This window comes from Jaculus jaculus, chromosome 14 (assembly GCF_020740685.1).
Source record: "Jaculus jaculus isolate mJacJac1 chromosome 14, mJacJac1.mat.Y.cur, whole genome shotgun sequence".
NCBI lineage: Eukaryota > Metazoa > Chordata > Mammalia > Rodentia > Dipodidae > Jaculus > Jaculus jaculus.
The window spans coordinates 5,298,093-5,311,835 of NC_059115.1; the positions used below are offsets into that span (position 1 = coordinate 5,298,093).

At 57.9% G+C, this 13,743-nt stretch overlaps 1 protein-coding gene across 1 annotated transcript in view; it reads left to right on the plus strand.

Annotated features, from left to right (window-relative positions):
• Positions 1 to 11,267, plus strand: part of Sympk (symplekin scaffold protein) — a 40,532-nt gene extending 29,265 nt beyond the window's left edge. The window contains exons 14-27 of the mRNA XM_045133544.1: positions 40 to 275; positions 782 to 863; positions 1,033 to 1,146; positions 1,974 to 2,121; positions 2,698 to 2,858; positions 5,036 to 5,144; positions 5,362 to 5,462; positions 5,970 to 6,060; positions 6,753 to 6,854; positions 9,211 to 9,398; positions 10,017 to 10,193; positions 10,357 to 10,452; positions 10,651 to 10,989; positions 11,105 to 11,267. Of these exons, the coding sequence (XP_044989479.1) occupies positions 40 to 275; positions 782 to 863; positions 1,033 to 1,146; positions 1,974 to 2,121; positions 2,698 to 2,858; positions 5,036 to 5,144; positions 5,362 to 5,462; positions 5,970 to 6,060; positions 6,753 to 6,854; positions 9,211 to 9,398; positions 10,017 to 10,193; positions 10,357 to 10,452; positions 10,651 to 10,989; positions 11,105 to 11,245 (2,085 nt within the window). The 3' untranslated portion in view covers positions 11,246 to 11,267. The remainder of the gene's footprint in view (positions 1 to 39; positions 276 to 781; positions 864 to 1,032; positions 1,147 to 1,973; positions 2,122 to 2,697; positions 2,859 to 5,035; positions 5,145 to 5,361; positions 5,463 to 5,969; positions 6,061 to 6,752; positions 6,855 to 9,210; positions 9,399 to 10,016; positions 10,194 to 10,356; positions 10,453 to 10,650; positions 10,990 to 11,104) is intronic.
• The last annotated feature ends 2,476 nt before the right edge of the window (positions 11,268 to 13,743 follow it).

The window sequence follows — 13,743 nt, forward strand, 5'->3', positions numbered from 1 at the left end:
GGAACCCCCACACTGACATACTTGCTTGCTCTACCCTAGGCACGCATCAAGATACTGGCCAGCCTGGTGACACAGTTTGACTCAGGCCTCAAGGCCGAGGTCCTGTCCTTCATCCTGGAGGATGTGCGGGCTCGCCTGGATCTGGCCTTTGCCTGGCTGTACCAAGAATACAATGCCTACCTGGCAGGCGGACCCTCAGGCACCCTGGACAAGTACGAGGACTGCCTCATCCGCCTTCTGTCGGGCCTGCAGGAGAAACCAGACCAGAAGGACGGGTGAGAGGACATCTTTGTGGACCCTCTCCCTCCACCTCCATCTGTGTCCTTCTTCCTTTTCTCTCCTCACTCCACCCAGGCCAGTTCTTTCCATGCCTTTGTCTACCCTGTCCCCTGCAGAGCATGAGCATGCTGTGAGGAAGGCTGTGGTTCTGCTCCCTGGCCAGCTCCAGTTTGCCCATTGCTCCGAGGGGCCTGTCAGCCTCTGAACCTGTTTCCCCAGATTCCCAGGGCAGGGTATGGCTTAGTCTAGGTAGAGCACATGCACAAATGGGTTGAGATGTCTCAATGGTTCACGGGGCTTGCTTGTAGAATCCATCAGTGTGGGTCTGGATGGTAGAGCACCTGTCTAGAATCCTGGCTCAGCAGTAGAGCACTTGTCTAGAATCCACAGTGAGGGGCTGGGGTTGTGGCTCAGCTGTCCAGTCTGTGCCATGTCAGTTGGGCCTGAGGATGCAGCTGCCTTGCTGCCCTTTTTCAGCCAACCCTGTGTCCTTCTCGGGCAGGATCTTCACCAAGGTTGTGTTGGAGGCCCCCCTGATCACTGAGAGTGCCCTGGAGGTGATTCGCAAATACTGCGAGGATGAGGTGAGGCAGCTGCAGCCCAGGGCAGGAAGAGGATGAAGGGCTTGCAACTTAGACGTGGAGACAGGGCTGGCTGAGTCTGGTTCTTGCGACCAGACCTGCGGGAGGGAGGCGAGAGAGTCAGTGCATCTGAGACAGTGGGCTGAGTTCCGGTCCCCTCTTCCTGCCTCAGAGCCGTACCTACCTGGGCATGTCCACGCTTCGAGACCTGATCTTCAAGCGCCCATCCCGCCAGTTCCAGTACCTGCACGTCCTACTAGACCTCAGCTCCCATGAGAAAGACAAGGTAAGCCTGTGCCCACTCAATAGTTGACAGTGGTCTTTTTTTCCCAGTAGCCAGCTGGCTACTTCCCTTTACCCTGAAGTTTTGGGTTGCATCTCCCCTTCATGACACTTTGTGGAAGGCGGGAGTGCTGGGCACATGTCTCTCTGAGGGCACACCTCGCTGTGAAAGGAGGCCGAGCCCCTTCGCTCTTCTTCACCTGCATTTGTGAACTTGAGCTGTCCTCAAGGACAAAATGCCAAAGCCTGCGTGGAGCCCACGTGTGAGGTGGGCAGTGTGGTGCGCTACACTGGAGCCCCGGGCGCTCCTGCCTCACGTTAACCGGGAGGAGGTCCAGAGGAGCGTTCTGGGATGGGACACGCTAGCTGAGCCCTACTTGACAGGAGGCGTGTGCATGTGCTGTGCCTGCCTCGGGGCCCTGGACCCATTCCCCACCCCAGCTTCTCCCTGGTGGCGTGTGTTCATTCTTCCACCATACTTCCATTGTGACCCCTGGTCCTGTAGGGGACAAAGCAGTACCCAAGACCAGACCTGCTTTCTCAGCTTGCAGCAGATAATGTATGAATAAAACAAGATTTAGCCAGCTACAGGCATTCTAGGCAATATGGTACCCATCATGCCAAATTTCATAGCCAGGACAGGTCAGTCTGCCAGGCAGGCAGGGAGCAGCCAGACGTGAGGCTGTGGAGCGGGAGCGAGGTGCTGTGGTCCCAGCCGAAAGCACAGGCTCACCACTGGCGGAGCTGTCCTCCGGCGGAGCTTGTTTCACTCTGGGGCGCGGCCAGTTCACAGCCTCACCGTGCCTCTCCATCTTGCCCGAATGCCCTCAGGTGCGCTCCCAGGCCCTGCTCTTCATTAAGCGCATGTATGAGAAGGAGCAGCTGCGAGAGTACGTGGAGAAATTTGCCCTCAACTACCTGCAGCTCTTAGTCCACCCCAACCCACCTTCAGTGCTGTTTGGCGCGGACAAGGACACAGGTTTGGTGCAGGTTCATCTGGTGCATGCTGAGCGCGCCCTGGCCAGCTGCACAGGGCACTGGGTAGTGTCAGGGAACTGGTTCAGCCACAGCAGCCAGCCAGCCAGAGAGCAGCCAGTGGGAAGTGGGGGGGGGGGGGGGGCTTCCAGGAAGAGTCCTGCCAGGTCCTGCAGGATCACAGACCCGAAGCCCAGCCTGAGTGCCGGGAGCCCATGGAGGAGGAGTTGCAAGGAGAAGTGACCCAGCAAAACAGACGGTGCACAAAGGCTCAGCAGCGGGGCCTCCGGGTCTGTAAGAAGTGGCCAGCATGCAGTAGGGCGTGGTGGCCAGCACCCGGCAGATGTCCAGTGAGAAAGCACTTACCCTGAGGCCACAGGCAGTTGTGGTAGGCCTTGGAGTGGGACAGGGTCAGAATTGCACTTTAGAAAGAGCTGTCTCCAGCTGGTCAGAGGCGGCCAGGAGCCGTCCTGCTCCTTCTCTGCCCACCCCTCTTCCCACTGACCCACTCCCTGAGAAGGGGCACACCCTGGGCACTGGGGAGAGAGTGGCCACTCTGATGCAGCCTCTGTTCTGTTAGAGGTGGCTGCACCATGGACCGAGGAGACCGTGAGGCAGTGTCTGTACCTGTACCTGGCTCTGCTGCCTCAGAACCACAAGCTGATCCATGAACTGGCGGCCGTGTACACCGAGGCCATTGCCGACATCAAGCGCACAGTGCTGAGGGTCATCGAGCAGCCGGTGAGGCCCTGGGCGTCTCCGCCTCAGTGGGTACCTGGCAGGAAGGCCCGTCCCCCACAGACCTGGCACTGCCTTGTCGGGGTCCTCACATCATCAAGTCATGTGAAAGACACAGCACTGCCTAGCAACAAAGGGCCTGGAGTTGGGCAGATCCTGGCTCACATCTGGTTCCTTCATTCTTATGACTTCGGGTCCCTCAGTAAAAGTGAGGAGTCTGGACACCTGTCCGCAGCAGCATCTGAGCCACTGTCACTGTTCCAAGTGGGCCTTCTTGCATTTCACTGCTGCTTCCGCTCCCCAGAGCCACGGGCTGTCTGGAGGATGAGTACCTGTGGCTTTGTCCCTTCTATTCGTTGTGAGCTGGCGTCTCGCCGTGTACCTATGGGGTCCAGGCTTGCCGCACACTAACAGTCCTCTTGTTGCAGCCTCACGAGGCCTGAGTTACAGGTGTGCGCAAACATAACTGCTTGCTTTTTTTTCTTTTCTTTTTTGGTTTTTTGGTTTTGTTTTGTTTTTGTTTTTTTCAAGGTAGAGTCTCACTCTAGCCCAGGATGACCTAAATTCACTCTGCAGTCTCAGGGTGGCCTTGAACTCGTGGTGATCCTACCTCAGCCTCCCGAGTGCTGGGATTAAAGGCATGTGCCACCACGCCTGGCTGGTTGTTTGTTTGTTTGTTTGCTTGTTTGTGTGTTTGTTTTGAGGTAGGGTTTCACTCATCTAGCCCATGCTGACCTGGAACTGGAACTCATACTATACTGTTTTCAGGCTGGCCTCGAACTCAGTGTTCCTCCTACCTCTGCCTTCCGAGTACTGGGACTAAAGGCATGCACCACCACACCCAGTGGTTCTCCTTCTTTTAAAATTTTTTTTTTCCCCCGAGGTAGAGTCTCACTCTGGCTCAGGCTGACATGGAACTCGTCATCTCAAGGTGGCCTCAAACTCACAGCGATCCTCCTACCTCTGCCTCCCTAGTGCTGGGATTAAAGGCATGAACCACCATGCCCAGTTCTTTCCTAAGTATATATATTTTTTAATTATCTGACAGAGAGAGAGAGAGATGGGAAAAATCACATAGGGAGAATGAGCCCATCAGGGCCTCCAGCCACTGCAAATAAACTCCAAGCACATGCTCCACCTTATGCATCTGGCTTCCATAGGTACTGGGGAATCAATCCTGGGTCCTTGGACTTTGCAGGCAGGCACCTTAACCACTGAGCTATATCTCCACTGTCACCACCCCCACACACCCCTTTTTAAAATTTATTTAGTTTTTTGGGGTAGGGGTTTGTTCTAGCCCAGACTTACCTGGAATTTGCTATGTAGTCACAGAGTGGCCTTGAACTCATGACAGTCCTTCTACCTCTGCCTCTCAAGTGGTGGGATTAAAAGCGTGCACCACCATGAGCAGCCCCTCCCCTCCTCTTTAAATATTTTTATTTATTTGCAAGAAGAGAGGAAGAGTGCCAGGGCTTCTAGCCACTGCAAATGAGTTCCATACGCATACTACTTTGTGCATCTGGCTTTATGTGGTTACTGGTGAATGGAACCCAGGCCATTAGGCTTTGTAAGCAGGCACCATAAATGCTGCGCCATCACTCCAGCCCCTCCTTGCCTTCTTTATTCAGAAGGAACAGAGGAAAAGGGGCTGATGGCAGGGAGGCTCTGGTCTCGCATGATCAAGGCCCTAGCAGGGGACTGGCCTGCAAGGGCGGAGGATGGCACACATGCCCAGGAGGACTGCCTGCCTGGGTGGAGAACAGGGGGACCTGGCCTGCCAGAATGGAGAGTAGACAAAACAAAACAAAACAAAAACCAACCAAACTTCAATAACAGGTGCGTGCCATTCTTCTGGGTGTGGTGGTGGTGCACACCTTTAATCCCAGGCAGAGGTGGGAGGAGCGCCGTGAGTTCAAGGCCAGCCTGAGACTCCAGAGTGAGTTCCAGGTCAGCCTGGGCTAGAGAGAGACCCTGCCTTGAAAAACCAAAACAAAACAAAACAAAAACCAACCAGAATGGTGAGTAGGGGCACAGGACTACCAGGGTAGGAAATGCCACACGTGCCCAGGCTCTGGAGCAAGGCCCAGCTGAGACAGAAGAGAACCAGAAGCCCAGTGACCTTCACCATCCAGTTCCTGCTCCCCACATTCTCACCTTGGTCTCCTGGCCTGTTCATCTAGATCCGAGGAATGGGCATGAACTCCCCTGAGCTGCTGCTGCTGGTGGAAAACTGCCCCAAGGGGGCGGAGACGCTGGTCACCCGCTGCCTGCACAGCCTCACTGACAAAGGTGCCTGGGGCCCTCCCTGTGGACCTCCCCTCCCTGGGCCAGAGTTTCTCTGTCTAGAGTAGGGTGGCACAGCTGCATTTGAGAACCCGGGAGGCTGGGGCCTGCTAAGCTGTGCTGTCCTTTCCCCACCCCCAGCCATTCCCACCTTGTGTGCTCCCCATCCTTCGCTACCCCATCCACCCCTCCCCAACTCGGCCTTCCTGCTGTCCTCCCACAGTGCCACCCTCCCCAGAGCTGGTGAAGCGGGTCCGGGACCTCTACCACAAGAGGCTGCCTGATGTCCGCTTCCTCATCCCCGTGCTCAATGGGCTGGAGAAGGTAGGGAGCCAGGGCCTAGGTGCTTCCTTCCGGACCTGGAGGAGTGGGGACAGGGCGATGGCAGGGCAGCTAGCCCCCTTCTGCACAGGCAGTCCAGAGACTCGGAAGAGCAGTTGGGGTCCCATCTTAACCCCTGGCCAATCTCAAAGGCTCCTGACAGTAAGCACAGCACACGAGTGTGCCATGCTTGGAACACATTCCCGGGTTCGTCATAGACCTGTGTCGGCCCTCCCACCTTGCCCTGACCACTATCACTTGCCCCTCAGCTGCTGCTAGAGGGTCACAGGGGCATCTCGTGCTGTATGCATGTGCACACACAACGGTCCCTCTGTCACGGGGGGACGAGAATGACACTGTCCAACTGAGTGGGGAGGCAGCTTGGGAAGGGAGGGAAGGTGTGTCCATGGAGCATGGAGGCCTTGCCAGGGTGCGTATGTGTGAGGTCTTGGTGAGGGGTGGTGGGCATATTCAACTTGCTGTCCTCCCAATCCCTACCTTGTCCCTTAGAAAGAGGTGATTCAGGCCCTGCCCAAGCTCATAAAACTCAACCCCGTCGTGGTGAAGGAGGTCTTCAATCGCCTGCTGGGCACCCAGCATGGTACGTGTGCATTCTTCTGCCCAGACCCCTCTGCTCAAGCAGGGGGTGGGGTGGGGGGCGGGAGCCTTCAGTATCCCCAGAGAAAGAACTTTTCTCTGTGCCAGTGCACCAGGACCAGAACCTCCAGTCCTGCCTCAGATCTCCCAGAACCCCTCAGGCTGTGAACTGGGGGATTCTGCCATCATGCCGAGAGGCACAGTGTACTGGTTCAGAGAAGAAAAACCAAGTGTGTCCATGTTTGCTCTTGTACTCTCTTCCCCACACACACCACCACCATCACCCCACTCCCATCCCTCCCTCCAGTAAGCAGCCACAAGGGGACCCCTCTCCTGCTGCTTCCTTTTCACTCCTCTGCCCTGACACAGTGGAAGATTCTGATCCACACGTCAGCTCCAGGGCCTGGCCCTGTCCTGTGCACACTGGCCTTGCAGCTGTCCCTGAGGACCTGCTGTGTGGTCAGCCCAGAAGGGAGAAGGGGCTGCCCTCCTGGCGGGGCTGAGATGTGGTAGCCCGTGACTTGGTGGGGAAGCATGTAGGCAAGGGCCTGCTTCGTCCACCTGCCTCACTCAGCCTCTGACCCCAGCCTGTGACGCAGAGGGCCTCATTCCCTGCCCCATTCTGGGGAGTCAGACCCACCCGGTCCTTATGCCTTCATACCGTTCCCTCCTGCAACCCCCCCCCCCACACTGCAGGTGAAGGTAACTCCGCCTTGTCGCCCCTGAACCCCGGAGAGCTTCTGATTGCATTACACAACATTGACTCTGTGAAGTGTGATATGAAGTCCATCATCAAAGGTGAGGCGCCCCCACCCTGCCCCCACAGCCATGGCCCTGGCCCCTGCAGTCAGTGGGCAGAGCTTCAGTCCCACGCATGACCACATTGGAACCTGCCACATTGAAAATGGTCACCCACTGTCTTACCTGCCCCTTCCCTCCCATCCTGCCCTCCACAGACCCAACTTTTCTGCGTCCATGTAAGGTACCCGTGTATCTCCTGTGCCCAACACCGGGTGCTCCTAGGGAACAAGGGGGTGCCCTGAGGAACAGAAGGAAGCAGAGCCCACCGTGAGGGCTGAGGCATTAAGGTAGCTGCTGACACAAGTAGCTGCTAGGCCCAATTCAAGGCAGGAGCACATACCCCTTGGCAGGGTTTGGCATCAGCCAGTCCCTGGCCAGCTCTGGAGACCCACCACTGCCCAGCCGTCCCTCTTACCCACGGGCCGTTCCTGGTAAGTATGCTGTAGACGGGACACAAGAGGCCCACGGCAGCTAAGCCTAGTGATGGAAAACAGCCCGAACTGGACGAGACGACAAGGGCTGTGCCTCATTCCATGACCCTCTAATGAGAGGATTCCCCACCATTTGCCTCCTCGTGGCCCCTTCCCTTTTCCCTCCCTGAGAGGCTCCTGGTCAAGAGTAGTCCTGGCAGTAGAAGCGCAGGCTACCTGTCACCATTGCCCTTGAGTTCTTTGCTTCCCTGCCCGGCTGCCTCTGCCTATTTCCTGTGCTAACCAGAAGCTGCTGCCTCAGTGAGCACCTTCTCGGGCAGGATTGGGGCTTGTGAAGACAGGACTGGAGAGGCACCTGGCCTCTCAGGGAAGGACAGGGCCAGGAAAGGGTCTCAAAGGTCTCTGTCCAGCTTGTGGTCTTCAGATCCCTGACACACTGTTTTAATATATATATATAAAATATATAATATATATATATATATTTTTTTTTTTTTTCGAAGTAGGGTCTCTTTCCCAGGCTGACCTGGAATTCACTCTGTAGTCTCAGGCTAGCCTCGATCCTCCTGCCTCTGCTTCCCATATGCTGGGATTAAAGGTGTATACCACCACATCAAGCTTTAAATTCTTTAAAGTTTCACCATGCTGAGGATTGGGCCTCACAACCTGCTAGGGACATGTTCTACCACTGCACTCCTTCCTTGAACTCACTGATGTGCAGGCTCTGTAGTTGGCCCATTCCCAAGGGCAGTATGCTCAGCCCACACTCAGCTTGTGTGCAGCTCGAAGGCGTCTGCAGCACAAGCCTTGGCCAGCCTGTTCCCGTGATCTTCCTTGGAGGGAAGGAGGGCCCGGAGGCAGCCGCAGTGTGCCTTGTACACCCTCACGCTTCCTTGTGCCCAGAGCGGCACACTGCGCGTATGCTGGGCCCCAACGGCTTCAGTTCTCCCTGGAGCCACACAGCATGTTCCCCCTGGTAGGCTTCCATTTTCCCTGCTCTACACTCCAGGTGAGGTCTCGGCCTCCCCTCTGCTGTGGGCCGTGAAACCCCAGACACTCACCCCAACACTCACCACCACCCTGTGGGACTGGAGGAGGGTCTGCCCTGCTGAGACTAGAGTGAGGCTGAGGCCCTCCATCCACCTGGCTGGATATGGGGCTAATGGAGGAAATTGACCTTGATACCTTGCAGTCCTCTGGGCAGGAGGGAGGGAAGATAGGTTTGGACTGTTAGTTGCTCAATGGAAAGGATGTGGAGGCCACTGGCTCTGGGTTCTGGTGGGTTCGATGGCTGCTGGGCAGGCCGGACCTCTAGCTCCCTAGCAGTGACAAGTAGGCCCCTCCGCGGGCTCTCTGCCCTTCACTAGCCTCTCTGGGATTCGGGGACCTTTCTTCTGGCTCAATAAAGACTTCCTGGTTGACAGACTCACGTGGCCAGTGGTGTTTGGGGAAGAAGGGCTTCGGAGGCAGCTCCTTGGGTCTCCGTCAACCCAGGCACTGCCACCCACCCTTGGGCATACAGACCAGACCCGAGACTTGATGCTTGGCTATTGTGTCCTGTGGTGTTGAGTGGGGGTGCTCATCATCCTGTGTGCCCCATTCTCTCTTGTTTCTCCCCTAGTCTGCTCTCGAGTGCTCCCTGCCTTATCAACCCTGAACCTAGCAGAAGCTCTGGTGCCCTTGAGCAGCCTCTGGGCAGCATAGAGGGTCCGCAACTATTTTCCGTCCCAAGCAGACTTCCTGTCAGGCTAGCGCTGTCCAAGAGGCTGGCCTCAGCTCTGCCGGGCGTGGGCTGCTGTGTGGGAGGCACACCTCGTGCTGCGGGAGCAGCACAGGGAGCAGCGTGCCCTCAAGGGGCCTTAGGCAGAGGCCAGAGCTTGGGCAGCAAGGCAAAGAGGACAGGCCTACTCTCCGCCTCCTCGCAGCCACCAACCTGTGCTTTGCGGAGCGGAACGTGTACACGTCCGAGGTGCTGGCCGTGGTGATGCAGCAGTTGATGGAGCAGAGCCCCCTGCCCATGCTGCTCATGAGGACCGTCATCCAGTCCCTGACCATGTACCCCCGCCTGGGGGGCTTCGTCATGAACATCCTGTCCCGCCTCATCATGAAGCAGGTAACCCTCCCATGCCTTGGCCCTGGCCCTGGGGACCTCCGCCCCCAGCCCTGCTTCGGGCCAGCAGAGGGTGGCCTAGGAAGGCCCCTAGTGGGAAGGAGGGTGGGTAGCTGCCCGCCCCTCTGCAGGGCCTGTATGTCAGCAGAAAACATACCTTGCTCCGAAAGACTAGAAATGAGGACTTTCATTTCCCTTTGGAGACAGGGCCTCACTGTGCAGCTCAGGCGAGTATCAGGCTTGTGACCCTGCTGCCTTAACCTCCTAATGTGTACATTACCGGACTGCACCACCACACCTGGCTGGGAATTAGGGCTTTAAGAATAACTGTGATACGTCCAGTCCCTGGCTGGGTTCGGCTCACAGGCCCACACTTGGCTCAGGCTCCTGGGATCACACAAACTTGGGCTCCATTCTCCCTGTCCCTACCCCTCCTATGACTAGTCCTTGCTCCTCCAACCTGTTCAGCATAGCTAAAGGCAGACCCAGGGGTGGCTGTGGGCAAAGTTAGTGGGGGCAGCTCTCCTCCAGGGGAGGCCAGGTGTATGTGTCTCAGAGGAGGCCACCACATGCTGTGGGGTGGCTGCTTGCAGTGCCTCCCAACATCACCCCCCCATCCAGGTGTGGAAGTACCCCAAGGTGTGGGAGGGCTTCATCAAGTGCTGCCAACGCACCAAGCCCCAGAGCTTCCAGGTCATCCTGCAGCTGCCCCCCCAGCAGCTCAGCGCCGTCTTTGACAAGTGCCCCGAGCTCCGCGAGCCCCTGCTGGCCCACGTGCGCTCCTTCACCCCCCACCAGGTACACCGGGGAGCTGGGCTGCTGGCTCCTTCCAGCAACTGGGCGGGGTGGGCAGAGGACTGCACTGCCATAGGACAGGGGCTCTGGATAGTCAGGTTCAAGGTTCTGGCGTGTCCCACAGGGGCCAGAGCTGTCCTTAGCCCCTTCTGCTGTTCACCTCTAGCAAGCACATATCCCCAACTCCATCATGACCATCTTGGAGGCCAGTGGCAAGCAGGAACCGGAGGCCAAGGAGACACCTGCAGGACCCCTGGAAGAGGTGAGGGCACTAGACTCACCCATCTAGATCCCCAGCCCCCTCATCCTCTCCCTCCCAGGGTCTCCCAGCGTACATTCCCTAAGGAAAGGGAGTGGATGGGCCCCGCCAGCTGCTCTCCCTGCTTTCTGCAGCGGGGGAGCCTGGCCCCGTCCCCACCCTCTGGCCCCCTCCCTGAGCTGTGGGCCCCTCCCGCCTCAGGAAGACCTGGAGCCCTTGGCTGTGGCCCCGGCCCCGGCCCTGCGGCCTCCCCAGGACCTCATTGGCCTGCGGCTGGCCCAGGAGAAGGCTTTAAAGCGGCAGCTGGAGGAGGAGCAGAAGCTGAAGCCCTCAGGAGCGGCTCCCGCAGCAGCCGCCTCGGCTCCCTCCGCGGCCCTGTCCTCGGCCAGGGCCGGCCCTCCCCCGGCCGAGGAGGCTATGGATTTCCGGGAGGAGGGGCCCGAGTGCGAGACCCCGGCCATCTTCATCAGCATGGACGACGACTCGGGGCTGACCGATGCCGCGCCCCTGGACTCTAGTCTCGAGGGGCCCCAGGCCAAGGTAGGGTGACAGCCCGAGGAAGGAAAGGACCAGGGGCCCCGGGAGGGGCTCCTGCGGGTTTTGGATGGTGGGCCCCTGCTCCTGACCTACTGCCCTTGCCTTCCCCGGCCGCCAGGAGGCAGCAGCGGGCGGGCCGGCCTCCAAGGAAGAGCGGAGCCCGCAGAGCCTCGCCCCTGCTGGGGACGAGCCAGCGAAGACCCCCAGCCCTGTGGCAGCCGAGGAAGCCAGGGAGCCGGAGACCAAGGGGAACAGCTGACGGCTGACTGAGTGGGGGCGGGGCGGGGCGGGGCGGGCAGCTGGGGGCTCTGCCTTCAATAAAGGAGGAGGCGCTCAGAATGGGGTGCAGCAGCCTCAATGTCTGGAAGCCCCGAGCCCCTGGGGAGCAGGTGGCATTGGCTAGTGGCTGCCAGCATGTGCCTGGCAACTGCTCCGGGTTCTATCTGTCTTCGCTGAGAAGAAACTTGGAGGCACGGGGAACCCACCGTCCAGCCCCAGCCCCACAGCATCTCTTACGCGGCCGGGGTCTCCTAGTCCGTCCTCCACGGCCCCAGCCAGGAGGTCCAGGGTCGGTTCAACAGGAACCAGGACAAGTGCAGTTCAGCCAGACGACCCCACCCGGCCCCTACCCGAGGGACGACCCCGCCTTCCACTCCTCGTGTCCCCCCGCAAGCGCTGCCCATGCCCTGGAGCTGGCCGCGCAGAATATGCCAAAGCCCACCTGAGGCTGACCAGCGATGACCCTGGCCTGGCCTGTGAGGGGGCGGAGAGGCCCAGCCAAGGCGGCCTCGGGCTCCTGGGTTTCTGTGGGCCGGGGTCACCGCCCCCAGCAGCTGTCAGCGCTCCGGGTTTGTGACCCAGCAGAGACCGGGGAGAAAAGGGTCGCTGGGGTGAGCGCGCCCGCACTGGGCATAGGCCACCACCAGGGGGGTTCGGCCACTTAACCCCGGGAGGCAGTAGCGATCTGAACAAGATAGCTGGCTGCGAAGGGCCCGTTCCCACCCACTGGACTGACCTGCCTGAGGAAGGTGCTTGCCAGAGTCGCCCAGTTGTCACCACAATCCACCTGTCGCCTCCCACGAGGTGCACGTTCTAGACGACAGCAGACTGTAGACGTTAAAAAGGGCCCAGCGTGGCGGCGCATGCTTTAATCCCAGCCCTCGAGAGTAGGATCGTTGCAAATTCGAGGCCAGCCTGGGACTGCAGAGTGGATTCCAGGTCAGCCTGGGCCAGACCCTTCCTCCAACACAACGAGGGCTGGAGAAATGGCCCAGTGTTTGTGGCGCTTGCCCATAAAGCCGAGCGAGTTAGATCCCCAGAACCCGGGTGAAGCCAGGTGCGCAGTGGTGGGTGCCTCTGGAGTTCATTGCAGCTTGCATCTTCTACCACACCTTTAATCCAAAACTCAGACCCTGAGTGAGTTCCAGGTCAGCCTGGGCTACAGAGTGAGCTCCAGGGCTAGATGAGAGCTTGCCTCTAAAACAAAAGAAACAACAAATTAAGTTGAGGTAAGCGCAGAGATGGAAAGGTTCAGTGAGGAGGACCTGAGGGAGGCAAGGGAGCGTGGTTTGCAGATTTCTAGAAGAAGAGTGCTCCAGAGAGGGCACAGTGAAACCACTTCCTGTGGTTTTGTGGTTTATTTTTTGTGTTTTCAAGGTAAGGTCTCACTCTAGCCCAGGATGGCTTGAAACTCACTCTGTAGTCCCATGCTGGCCTCGAACTCACGAAGACCCTCTTACCTCTGCCTCCCAAATGCTGAGATACAAGGTGTGGGCCACCACACCCAGCTCAATTAACTGTTTTAAGCACAAAGCTGGCTGTGTCCTCTCCAGCACTGAACCTGCTGTGGCTGCCCGCTGCCCTCTGGAGGATGCTGAGGTGTGGCTCCTCACAACTGCCTTCCAGCCTCCTGCCCACTCTAGTCACTGCTGGCCCTACCTCAGGCTGTAGAATCCAGGCAACATCAGCCTGTTGCTGTTCTGCCAGAGCTTTAAGGTTCCTTCTTGAAGACCTGACCAGTCTCATCTCTTCTTACCCTTTCCAACCTCAAGGAGGGCCTTGAACCACACTCCAAATGGTTCACAAAGCAGTTTCCACACAGCAGAAGGATATATAAAAATGCTTTGGGGGCTGGAGAGATGGCTTAGCGGTTAAGGTACTTGCCTGTGAAGCCTAAGGACCCAGGTTCAAGTCTCCAGGTGCCACGTTAGCCAGATGCACATTGTGGTGCATGCATTTGGAGTTCGTTTGCAGTGGCTAGAGGCCCTGGCCTGCCCATTCTCTTCCTCCCTCCCTCTCTCTCCCTCTCTCCCTCCATCCCTCTGTATCTAAGAAATAAATAATGATAAAGAAATTTTAAAAATGCTATGGGGTGTGGTGTGGTGGGGCACACCTTTAATCCCAGCACTTGGGAGGCAGTGGATTGCCATGATTTGGAGACCACTCTGAGACTACATAGTGAATACCAGGTCAGCTTGGGCTAGATAAGTGCCCTGAGACTAAAATATACATCCACTCACAAAGGGGGCAGAGGGCCTTGACACCAGATAACAGGCTGGAGAACAAAGGAAAAAACTTTGGTTTCTAGCAAGCAACTCAGGTTGTCATGGGGGTGGCGGGGAAGGCCAGGTTTGATTCATTACCTACATAAGCCAGGTGCACAAGGTGGCAAATGTACCTGGAGTTCCTTTGCAGTAGCTGGAGGTCCTGGCATGCCCATATTCTCTCTTTTCTCTTGCCTTGGAAATAATACACTAA